Genomic DNA, 12,512 nt, shown 5'->3' on the forward strand with positions numbered 1-12,512 from the left:
CTAACACTTCCAAATGCTGGTCATGCCTTATTACAGGTTCTTCCTGTTTGTTGTTAACGTCTGTCTTTAATCCTGGCATAGGCACCTGCTTTCAGGCCTCAAGTCAGCAGTTTCTTAAATATGGAAGCCTGAGATAGTACCAGTGAATACCTCTTAAACTTACCTGTGGCTAATGCTTCCTTCAGTATTATGACAGGCCACCTGATTTGAAAGTTCTTCCTTCTGTTTCTGAATATAGAGAAACTGGCATTAGTGCTAAGGGAAAGTTCCAGTAGATTTTGAAAATGGTTGCATGTTGAAACCAACACTAGGCCTCAGTTAAATTATGACAGTGGTTCCTAGTGACTTCAGTTGCTGATGGGGGCAGACTGGGAATGAATCTAGTTGTCCAAATGTGATGTTTTAATCTTAAAAACCAGTAGTGTTGGGGAGTAGGCTTGTCTTGACAATATACTTTTCCCCCTGAAAATGTTTCCCCTAATCCCAGATGCCCACTGATGTCTATATAGGAGAGGATAATCTTCATATGTTTAGAGGCATTCTGCTGTTCATGTTTTTTTTACATTCTAGGATAGGATTGTTCATCTTTGCATTCCTCTCATGTATTATGGCTATTTTGCCTTTGGCTGGAACAGTCCTAAACAACGATACTATATGGTATCCAAATCTAAGCTTAAGCCCTGATGTTGGATGTTATCCCTGTGGCTCAGCCCTGGTCCAAGTGAATGCCTTCCAAGTACATCAGTCCTCTGTACTCCTTAAAGTTTTGTTTCTTTTTCAGCTAGAAAGCAGTGGCGGGAGAGGGAGAATTCATGGGAAGAATTCTGTCTGGTGACCCACACACCTCCTGCCCTGATTCCAAGCTAATAGTTCCCATCTGGGTTGATGCTTAGCTATGGAGGAAGTGACTCCTTCTATCTCATCTATTGCCAGACAGGGCCTGGGAAAAAGCAGAGGGATAGAATCTTTTTGTTGGGGTTTAGGGACCTGGGATTCTTTCTGTTGACCAGGAGCGGGTAACTGCAGAAAGGGGATGGGGGGCATTTTCTATCCTCATCACCCAGTGCAGAATCAAAGGGATGGGAGCTTGCACAACTATAAGTATGGTCAACTTGTGTAGATTGAAGAGTGGATGCAGGGTGACTGAGGCCTAGTGGAGCTAGAGCCACCTGGTTGGGGAGAGTAGAAGACATAAGGCAGGCCTGAAAGGGCATCTTGATTTATTCTCAGTAGTATGCCAAATTATGTAGTCAATTAGAGAGTGCCTTTGAGTAGGAACCAGTCTGCCTTCTTTGACAGATATGTCAAGCCCACATAAATCTGGGATGAACTACCAAACCAAAGAGTATAAATTATAGCTGAGCTTGACTTTGACCAGCTCTTATCTAAGAATAGCTAGAAGCCTTATTTTGCTGGGCTTTGCCTGTCTTAGAAATATTTTTGAAAGCTAGGATCGCTAATGCTGGACTCCTCGAAATGTACTACATAGGATCATGACATGGGGAAGAGGCACACCACTTCTGCCTCTCATTAAATTATTTTCTTCTCCTTTGTTTCTTTACTCCCCTCCTTCTTTGTGTCTTGCACACATGCATGCGCACACACACACTTTTCTATCAGGCAGTCCAGCCAGCATCCTCTACTGAGCTCCTTCATTTCCCAAATTCTTGGCAGCCTTTCTGTATAAACAGCTTATTTTTAGCCTGAGGTTAACAGTGCAAGAGTTTGCAGCCCACTTTCCCACAACCATGGCAGGAAGGGATGTGTGGGGCTGAGTTCCCTTTCTCTCAAAGAAGTAAGTGCAACAATTAGAACTAGAATAAGAGTATGTACAGCCCAGGATTCTCTTAAAGAGAAGTTTAGAATGTAGAGCAGCAGCCTTCAGACTTTTTAAGCCCATGGCCTATCTTTTTACCAACCTGTAAATCTGAGGCAGCACTTTTTAAAACTATGTATTTACACATGGGCAGTGCTCCTGCTGTGGGCTCACTTTACCTTAGGCTACTCCCCATAGTGGTTCCTGACCCTGCAGTCAAACACAATGGATTGTATCAGAAGACCAGCTTCCATTTTCTTTCCCTTTGTAAAGGCGTGTGTATGGGTAAAGCAAAAGATAAGGCAAATGCAAGAAGGTTGAGAAAGGAACAGAAAGAAAAACAGACAAAACAGATGTCAAGTAGCATCTTGGGATTAAAGGCAGATGTTGAAGACTGTTGTAGAGGGGGCAGGGGAAAAGGACATTGTGATCCAGAAGTGAAGAGGATCTGAATCTATACCAGCCTTCCCTTATTTGTTCCCCTCCCTTCAGTGTGTTGGATTACAATTTCTATTATCACCATCCAGCAAATAATTGGGAAAATTGGCAGGGATTAAGGAAGTGGTCCAATATATCTGGGGGCCATTAGGTTAGGGAAACATGGTCTATTATCTTGTGGAAGAAAAAGCTGGTTTCCACCCCAACTGTATTTTGTTGCTATCTCAATCCCCTTACTTTTGTTTGCCACCCTCAGGTCTTTGCCAGTGGCTGAAGAAATGCATAGTCTTATCACAGAAAAGAATTGTGGTAGGCTGCAAGGTGAATCTGATGCTATTATGAAAGGTGAGATTTCATGCCTTATAGCCCTACAAGTTAGAACCAAGAGTCCTTCCGCTCCCCCCCCCCCCACCTTTAAAAGTGCAGTCCTGCCCAGTCTTGTAAAGGAGGAGGTCTCCAGTAACTTGAAGGAATGTTAGCTTGTGTCTTGGAAGGAAGACAGACAGATCACTCCTGGAATTTTGCTGGACTCGAATCAAGCATGCTGTCCTAGCCACAGCTTGCAGTGAATGCAAGAATCTTTAAACTGACTTAGTATTATCTTCAGTGGTTGCATAAAATACCAAGCCAATTGATTTACCTCCTTTAGTCCATTGTACTCAGGGCAGAGCCTCTCTCCACATCCTTGAAAGTAACTTACAACAGAGGAGCTTTCATTTTAAACTTTCTAAAGTTTTGGACGTTATGAGTGCAGATAAAGAGAGGTCCTGGATTAAGGAGGGGGTTGATTTAAGTTCAAGGTCCATCTTGCCCACTTTGTCTGCATCTTCTAGGTTGGCTGCAGCGAGAAGTCAGGGGTGGTATTAAAACCCCATGGTTGCGTCCTCGCAAGTACTGGTTTGTGCTGACAGAGGATTCCCTTGACTACTACAGTGGGTGTGAGATGAATGCCCGGCGCCTTGGGTCTCTTGTTCTCACTAGCCTTTGCTCTGTGCTGTGGCCAGACAAGCAGACCTACAAGGAGACAGGTAAAGAATCTGTTGTTTGTGCCTGGCTAAGAAGTGGAAGAAAGCCCTGACTCGCTGCTTGAGTATTTTGAATTTTTATCATCTCTGTGTTTTGCATAAGTGGCAGTAGTGGGGAACCCAAGGCCTATTCTTTTCTGACTGACTTTTCTTTGTGTCTTCTGCAGAGCTTTAAGGACTTTTTTGGACGTGTAGTCCAGAAAAGCACCTTTTCAAAGCTCTCATCTAGTGTAATGCACAGAGGCATGGGAGCGGATGGTGAGGCCAGCGGAAACCTTGGGTTTTCAGCAGTTTTCTTTGAGATCATTTGGAGATACTTAATATATCTGTGGCGTATGAACATGAGGTTGGGCTGGAGAAAATACTTAAGGCCTGGATTTTTCCTCTGTGTGTTTCTTCTGTTAATCGCATGTTGGTTTTCCCACTTCTGCAGGATACTGGGCTGTGACAGTTTTTGGCAGAAAACATTGCTACCGGCTTTACACAGAGCACTTAAATGAGGCTGTGCACTGGGTCTGTGCTTTGCAGAAGGTCATTGTCAGCAAGGCTCCTGTTCAGACCCCTACCCAGATCCTCATGTGTGACATTGAGGTGAGGAATACATGAATGAAATGAGTAGAAATGAAGTAATCACAAAGCTTACAAGTGATGAGGCTAAGAATGGTCATGGGAGCCTTGGTTCATCAGTGTTGAGAAGCTGAGAACATAAGTGTGTGAGGAGTACATGGGCACTGAGTGGTTTATATTCTGAAAATCAGAAAGATGCCATCACAAATGGCACAGTAGTAGAGTATCCTCTATAGTTATATATGTGGTTTTGATTTCAGTGCTTGTAAATTTTAATTCAGACGACTTGTTTTACGAGTGTTTAAATGACTGGATCTTAAGGATTGTTGTAAATATTTTTAAAATTTACAGTACTTACCTGGCTAACCTTCTGGATGTTGGAACTAAATTTCTATTTCCCAGGAGTAATGGGAGTTGTTGTACAACACACTTGGAGAGCTTTAGGTTGGAAAACATTAAAGGATGTGCAACTCTTCTATGATACTGGGCTAGTTTAATCTGTTGTCTGAAGTCTGCATGCTGGGTCAGCCAACAGCAGACATTCACATTACACACCAGGTTTAGCAGAATGATTTCTCGTATATAAGCTCCTTCAGAGGTAGAATTAGAGTGGCTCTCATATCCCTTTCTTTTCTCATCACAGGAGAATCATAACAGCCCAGAAATTTTGGATCAGATTTACCACAATAATCCCATACTATGCTACACAGCTGGCCCAATATATGCACCATTGTTGCCTTTTCCTTATGCAGGTGAGTGTCTCCTTCTTGGTAAATTATATTGTCACCTTGTTCTTTTAGTAGTCTTAATCAACACTCTGCTTTTGGGGCTGGGGCTGGGTGCAAGTGACTAGACAGATCTGGATATGTGGATGTTTGGGTAATGGCTCATTTCTCTCTCTGCTCATGTTCTACAGCATCAGGTGGCCAAGGTTATGCAGGGCTCCGTGATGAAGCTGTCAAGCTTTTCTACTCGCTGCAGCAGCTGGAGGGAATGCAAGAGCCAGCCCTACTCATGCAAGGGGTGCTACAGACTTGCCATGACCTCCCACCTCTGGTGGATGAGATCTATTGCCAACTGGTGAAGCAGACAACAGAACCACCTGTGCCAGGTGCACCTACAGACCTGCGCTACTGGCAGCTGCTCACCTGCATGAGCTGCACGTTCCTGCCTTCTCTGCCCATACTGTGCTATTTGCAGCTGCACCTGCAACGGTGAGCCTGTGGGAAGGGAAAAGAGCTTGGATGTCATTGGTGTAATGCTTTGTTAGTGTTATAAGGCTGAGAGAGAAGTGGGCAGTCACCTCTCTAACAGTCTGGGGGTGATTTTGTCCATTGTGCAGCTTTTTCATAGGGAAAGGTTTTAGGAAAAGCTTTCTTCTCTTCCCTCCCTGTCTCTGTACTCTGATTACTGGATGGTGGTGTTGACAACCAGGGAAGGATATTTCCATCATGCCCTGCATGTGAACTTGTAGTTTGTCTCAGTCACTGTTGGTAGACAGGAAACCAAGCAGGAAGATATTTGATGAGACACATGAAAGCAGCATGTAGTTAGTCTGCTGGGAATCTCTTTGTGGGCTGAGCAGTGTTCCTGCTGAGGTGACTGCACCAAAGGCCTCTAGTTTTTTTAATGCCAGCTCTCCCTTGACCCCAGCAGGACAGAAAACCGGTTCCCAGGCTCAGAGATGGCTCTGTATGGACGCTTCATCACAGAGTCCCTGCGCAAGACCAAAGGCCGGGAGTGTGTGCCCTCACTGGATGAGATTGCACAGCTAATAAAACGCCAGGAAATGGTGTGCACTGTGCATTGCTCCGGCACGGACACATGCCAGGTGGCCATCACTTCCCATACCACGGTCCAAGAGGTGAGCAAAAGTCAAGAACCTAACTAGCAATGGGTGGGGGAAGGGAACAGGATGATTTGTTTCCAGTAAAATCCATCAGTGTATACAAAAAGAAAGTTGCAGCTGATCTAAGAAATATACGTGATATTGTTTCCATCATTACCTGGAGAGGGAGCAACAAGGGTGGACAATGTTGTAAGACTATTTCCCATCAGTCCTTATTGGGAACAGTGCAATATCTGCACCGTGACCACTTGCGTTAAAAGATGTTGCCTTTGTCTCCATCAAGAGAGACCAAACATTCAGTAATTTACCTTGCAATCCCTCCCTCCCTCAAATCTCTTTCCTCAGCATGCTTGACCCTGTCTGTGTCCCCTTTACAGCACTGAGTGCCCTCCTTCTGGAAATGGCCAGGCCTCCTGTCACCCCCTTTGTCTCCTCGTCCCAGGTGGCCCGGGAACTGATGTTGCGCCTGGGCCTGGCCTGTAGCCCCAACTCGTTTGTCCTCTATGAGGAAAGCTGCCAGCATGGGTGCCCCCTTCCAGAGGATGTACTCGTGGCAGACGTTCTCACTAGGTTTGAAAAGTAAGTGTCCCTTACACAGAACCTAGTATAATTTGTGTATCCCACTCCCAGTTGTAAGTGAACAGAAGAGTGAGCCCATGAATTGACAGTATGTTAAGAAATCTAACTTTAAAATCAAAGCATGATCCTATCCTCTGTAACTGTGGAGATAGTCTTGCAAATATGGGGGCAGCAACCTAAGAAGTAATTGCTTGCTGAAGGAAGGAATAAGCAATTAGTTGCTGGGGAGGTAAGGACCTCCCTACAACTAGCAGAAGCAGAATGATGCAAAATGAGCATATTATGCAAATTTCCCATTTATTATTATATAGTGTTGGGATCCATGTAAGATACAGTTTTAGTTGAGGCATTCAAAAAGAGAGGGGTGAGAATAGTACTGAATTGGATAGTTGTTTAGGAAGTACAGATTTGGTCTTATATACAATCCTTTGTTGGGAGGTTTGTCTGTTATTGCCCTGATAGACTGTTTTTTTCTTACATGTTATATCTAGCTTGACTGGGGAACAGCCACACTGGAAGCCTCCTGCAAGACTCTGGTTCAGGCATTATGGGCATCCAAACATGGACTGTGTCGCATGCAACTGTCAGGAATTTGCACTGCTGTTTAAGAAGGTAAGGATCATAATGCAGTGTTGATAGTAACACGTTTTTGGCCTCTCCTGTACAGGCCCACAAACTGGTCCTCCATAGCTGTGTGCCTCTCTAAGGAAACACTCCATCTTGGAGGTGCATTCTACTTGCAGAGCCTGAATGGCAACTTTTCTCCTCACATGGCCTTCCTTTGTTTGGACAGACGTTTCCCTGTTAGCCTGCAGTACCTCTGTCTTACTGGTCTTGTAACTCCAAGATCTTCCCTTCCACCAGGGGATTTATCACTGCAGTATTATCTGCTGGACTTTGGGATGGCACCTCTCTGGCCAAGCAGCAGGTGGAATGGAAGGACAAACTGCACAGTCATCTTCAGAAAGAGGCCATCATGGACAAATGGAACCAGTTTCAAGGGATGAGACAACTGGAGGCCAAGCCAACCTGTCTCAGCCTAGAGGGCAAGTGGTTGGCCTTTGGTTTTGCCCTCTTTGATACAGAGGCTCATGAGGTAAGTTTTCAGCTGCATTTCTAAAGTACCAAGCATGACAATGTAGTTGGTGTGTTATATGGCAAGAATGACAAACTGTAGAGACCAGTCGTGAGGAGTGGGGTGGGGTAGCACTTTTGACAAAGCGGTGTGTGTATATTATTGATTTCAAGTAGACAAGGGATGTAAAAACACATAATACTTGTAGGAAAAGAGGGGGGGGTGTTTATGAAACATGTGCTAAAGGCTTCTACTATGTCATTATGGCCTGTTGGGATTAGATAAGGGTATTCATTCCTCATTCAGGAAAATATTCATGTATTTCAAAGGCAGTCAAAATGGTGTGCCATTCTTATTCCTCATGATACATGGATTTTGCTGTAAGAGTGATGCTACTATATACAGCGTGCCCGCGTCATATGCGGGCGTGCTTTACGCGACTTGAGCATACGCGCTGAAGCTGCGGGGCGCAGCATCCCATTCAATTGAATGGGCGCGCGCCCCCGTTGCACCCTCGAGCCGCCGTGCATGAGCCCCATTGTTTACAATGGAGCTTGAGCATAGGTGGAATTCGCCTTACACGGAGGGATCCAGAACGGATCCCCTTGTAAGGCGAGGACCCACTGTATAGGACAAGGACTGGTAACCAATCTGGGCTGACCTCAGCCCCGAAGAAATATTGTTTTAAACTCCAAGAGGCTAAACACTTGGGAGTTTCAGATGTAGTTGTATCATACCCTTTGATGGGACTTCATCCTGGGTGTACTCTTCCACTATAGATCCATGACCACCAGCAAAGAGAGCTGGAATGGGATAATAAGAACACCCATAGGAGCCAATGTGTAGTTGTTTGAGTGCTGAACTATGACTATGGAGACCATATCTCCATTCAGCCATGGAAATCCATGGGTGAGCTTTGGCAAGTCACATACTCTTAGCTTCAGAGGAAGTAAAACACAAACTCCCTCTAAACAAATCTTACAAGGAAAGCTCTATGATATGGTCACCTTAAGTGAGAAATTACTTGAAGGCACATAACGCCCATGGGGAACTGTAGAAACATGTGCTCCTGGTAAAGCTCCAAATGATTAAAATAGTATGTTATAATTCTGTATTGGGAGTGGAATTATCTACATCATGGAAATCAGAAATATCTTAATAAATGTACTTAATGTGCATTTTCCCCAATGTGCTCCATTTATACCTAATTTTTAAAATGTTCACATTTTAGCCAAAATAAAAGCTACAACATTTGAACATGGAAGAGCACTAGTAATAGCCATCTGGAACTTTGGAAAAGATAGGAAACCTCTGATCTCTTCCCATGGTTGTGGGGCCCAGTCCAGCCCTCCATGATACTTGATTTAGGCATGTTGTATTTTAAAAAAACATATGTAAAATACTTTGGTACTACATTTCAAAGAACAGGTGGTATAATCTAAAACAAAGAAGCAGTAAAAAGTCACAGAAACCTAATTTACAGTATGTATAATTAACAGTTCAGCTAACTGTAGGGAGGGACTGAGTTCAAACTGCAGTGACAATCTTGTTATTGTCCCTGGCTCTCCTATTGCCTAGGATTGCATCACCATAGTAGTATTAAGTGAGTTAAATAATTTTGTTTTTCTTTACAGTAAAATATATTTTTGTAACCTGAATGGTTTGCAGAATATAAACTACCATCCTTGTTGTTAAGGGCTCCCTTCTCACACTCTTGTGTTGTCCTTGGCCAAAAAGAAACTACAGTGGTACCCCGGGATACGAATTAATCGCGTTACAAAATTTCCGGGGTACGAAAAAGTTAGATTGGAAAAAACTGTTCCGGGTAACGAAAGATTTTTCGGGTTACGAAATTCATTTCGGCGCGAAATTTAAATGCGAAGCGCGGCTAGCGGCTTTCCAGCGCTAACGGAAAGCCTTTTCGGGTTGCGAAATGTATCGGGTTACGAACGGCGCCGCGGAACGAATTAATTTCGTAACCCGAGATAGCACTGTACTTGGGGTGCCCATCAGTGATGGATTAAGACTTGCTGAGAGCCTTAAGCTTTGTCAAACTTAAGAAGCCAAAAAACATCCCTCTAGTAGTATGTTTAACATTTTGGCGGGAATGAATGACCTGTGCATGTGTCTTGTTTTGGACACTATGCCTCTTGCAAAGAATACAAAACACCTCACCCATGGGTGAAGTCTTGAAGGGGTGCTGCTGGCCAGGAAGTGTTTTTACTTCCTATCAGCTACAGTTGCAATCAAGAGCAAGCACTTCTTAGTCACCTCACTTGTAGTCAGTGAGATGGCTACAGCAGCTGTCCCTGGAAAGCAGGTGGACAGGACATATAGCAGTGCATGATTTTTTACTTTCATTTAGAGACTACCTGTATGTAATCTGAGGCCCTGAGATGTAATTTACTTATCTTGTGCAAAAACTGGCACTAGTGCCAGGTGCATGTAGCAGTTTTAAGATTGAAATCTGCCAGCCACAGGATAGCAGATTACAGGGGCTGACATCTGATCTTGCAATGATTTTCTGCTCTGATTTCAGGTAAAGGAAATTGTGCAGCATCTACAGGCAAGCAAGTTCAGCACCACTCTGCAACAGGAGACTCACTGACTACACTAACCAAGACTGCACTCAAAACTGCGAAAGATGAGACTGCCTGAGCTGCCTGACTCCTCTTTGCCCTGGCAGCAGCCATGTTGTCTAGGATAGTGCCGTTTTCAGTCAGACACTTTTAGCAGGGATACTAGTAGCACTTTTTGCTCCTAAGGAGCTGATAACTTTGTTTTCTCTCCTGTGCAGAGGGATTCCCCACCCAAACTTGTATTAAAAAATATTTATATCACTTCAGTTCCTCTCCTTGTTCTGGTCTCTTGAAACAAACAATGGATTACTCCTTTGTTTAGGGGTGCTACATTCACAACTCTTGTTGTAATTTACTTCCACTCATATATCATACTTTGGCATAAGGGATATGAAAGGTCAATAGCTCCCTTCCAGTACCTGGCTCTTCTAAAGTTCTCCTTTTTAAAACAAATGAGATGGGGAAATGGTGGGTCATTAGCTCTGCTATGGGTAAAATTAGAGGGGAAACCTTGTAAGACACATTAGAGCCTGATCAGGCCTTCTATAAAGCTAAATTGGCCAGCATATGAACAATGGTACACTTAAAGAGGTTCTCCATCTCTCATCCAGCAGATCTTCTGTACTAAATATATAAGCACACACTTCCCATAGGGAGAATTTCTATTCTTTGAACACATTCCAACAGAGGACTTTGTATCATACCGTAATCCAGCAACAATTTACATTTAACACAAGGGTTATAAAGGGTAACAATCAGTCTTTCCCTTCCCAAACCAAGGCTTTTCTGTAAGCTGCCCACTACTACAGCTGTGCCTTGACAAACAAAATGAATCTTTGTTGTTTAATCGGCTTGAGGAGAACAAGGGAGTTGCTTCAAAACACTTTTTTTTCCTTTTAGGGATGAAAGAGAGATGTCAGTTATAAACCATTTGGTGGGAAAAGAGCAGCACTCTAAAAGCAAAAAGCAGTGGGTAACATAGACTAGGTTTTTTTTAAGGGTTGTTTTTTTTTAAGGGGCATGGCAGGATTATTAATAATATAGCAGGCAAGAGTTTAGCTGCTAACAGGGATAATTCTGGCCATTAAAAACAAGGATAATATTACCAGGTTTATTCTCCTTAACTTATTACTGGGTGGCTGTGGAAATCAAATAACAGCAACTAATATGGAGTACTTTTCCTTGAAGTGAAGACAGAAGAGGACTAGGATGATTACCAGCTAAGAATACCTGGATACTGTTTTCTACTCCCTCTTATTTCAGATAATGAATGCTGGAAGGGAGAGAAGGTGCAAAGACAACAACAAAAGACTCCAGACTTTAAAACCATTTCCTTCTTCCTACTCCTGACCCCATTACATAACACTGTAGCTGCAGCACAGTTACTGCCCCACAGAAACTGAGTGACACAAAATGCCAGTTTGGTATCTTATGCAGAAACATAGGCTTGGGTTATTTTAAAATGCACACAAACATCCTACATTATTATTCACTCTGGGACTTATTCCAACATAATTGTGTTTCAATAAATACAAGTGCAACATGAAGACAACTTGGTAGAGGAACACGCTTCTTACGGACATAAAAAAAGGAATAAAGAGAAGTTATCCTAGTGCTGCCTGCTATTAACCAGACCTGGTGACTCCTGGTTCATGGGAAGTTGCCACATATAACCAGATGTCTCAAGGGAACAAGAAGAAATCAGGCCCAATAATAAGAACACTAGGTTGCAGCTCAACAGATGACAAAGGACTTGAGGGTCAATGTCAAAAGGGGACCAGATTCCCTTCTTTTCATGAGGCCTGCGAGTGTCCCCTCACTCCCAGACATGGGTCACCAAAAGGGAGGAGCTGGTGTACTTGGAGAAATCTTGCTTGAGGACGAAGACGTGCCAGAAGACAGACAATCATATCCTATAAGACAACTCACTGCTCTTGTGTACCCCAGGAGATATAGTCAGGCCGAGTGGCAGCATGATACTCATCTATCAGCTCCTGGACAATCTTGCGGGAATCATCAAGTTCATCAAAATTCTCCTTGAACATATCCTCCTTGCGGAACTGTTCCAGGAAGGCTTCACGTTTGCGTAGTTTGTCATATTGATGGCAGGTACGTTCGAAGAGCTAGACAATAGATAAAAATGGTTCATTTCAGAAAATTCATGAGAACAGGTACACAGAAAAAGTAGAGCAATTTGGTGTCCGGTATAAATAGATCACAGGGACACCTCACTGTGGTAATAAAAGATACCTCAGGACAGTGGATCACTCTTTGCCACTTCACAGCTATCATATGAGAATGAAACACTCAGGAGAGTAAATGTATTCGCTTATGTTGTTTTTCAAAAAGAAAGGTAAACAGAGCTGCAAAATGGTAGAATTTGTCCTGCACAAAGGGCTGTACTCAATGATTGGTTTTATTTCTTATAATTTACTTTTCCCCCAAGAAGAGATAAACACTGCCGCTTTTACAAGATCTTCTCTAATAAATCATCAAATGACTACCTATTTTTTTACTACAATAGTGTCTTTCTCTGAAGATTGTTACTCAAGGTGGCTGATAACATAATTAAAGAGACATATAC

The 12,512-nt window shown here is 43.3% G+C and overlaps 2 protein-coding genes across 5 annotated transcripts in view; one reads left to right on the forward strand and one right to left on the reverse strand.

Moving 5' to 3' along the window:
* PLEKHH3 (pleckstrin homology, MyTH4 and FERM domain containing H3) overlaps positions 1-10,194 on the forward strand; it is a 26,936-nt gene extending 16,742 nt beyond the window's left edge. For all 4 annotated transcript variants that reach the window (XM_089532192.1, XM_089532190.1, XM_089532191.1 and 1 more), the window contains exons 3-12: positions 2,511-2,599; positions 3,088-3,282; positions 3,713-3,870; positions 4,490-4,598; positions 4,763-5,060; positions 5,503-5,710; positions 6,138-6,274; positions 6,766-6,886; positions 7,139-7,370; positions 9,889-10,194. In XM_089532192.1, coding sequence (XP_089388318.1) covers positions 2,533-2,599; positions 3,088-3,282; positions 3,713-3,870; positions 4,490-4,598; positions 4,763-5,060; positions 5,503-5,710; positions 6,138-6,274; positions 6,766-6,886; positions 7,139-7,354 — 1,509 coding nt within the window. In that variant the 5' untranslated portion in view covers positions 2,511-2,532 and the 3' untranslated portion in view covers positions 7,355-7,370; positions 9,889-10,194. The remainder of the gene's footprint in view (positions 1-2,510; positions 2,600-3,087; positions 3,283-3,712; positions 3,871-4,489; positions 4,599-4,762; positions 5,061-5,502; positions 5,711-6,137; positions 6,275-6,765; positions 6,887-7,138; positions 7,371-9,888) is intronic.
* Positions 10,178-12,512, reverse strand: part of LOC149309316 (tubulin gamma-1 chain-like) — a 15,562-nt gene continuing 13,227 nt past the window's right edge. The window contains exon 11 of the mRNA XM_089532197.1: positions 10,178-12,051. Within this exon, the coding sequence (XP_089388323.1) occupies positions 11,854-12,051 (198 nt within the window). The 3' untranslated portion in view covers positions 10,178-11,853. The remainder of the gene's footprint in view (positions 12,052-12,512) is intronic.

This window comes from Sceloporus occidentalis, unplaced genomic scaffold (assembly GCF_023333645.1).
Source record: "Sceloporus occidentalis isolate IW3139 unplaced genomic scaffold, rSceOcc1.0.p SCAF_7, whole genome shotgun sequence".
Classification (NCBI taxonomy): domain Eukaryota; kingdom Metazoa; phylum Chordata; class Lepidosauria; order Squamata; family Phrynosomatidae; genus Sceloporus; species Sceloporus occidentalis.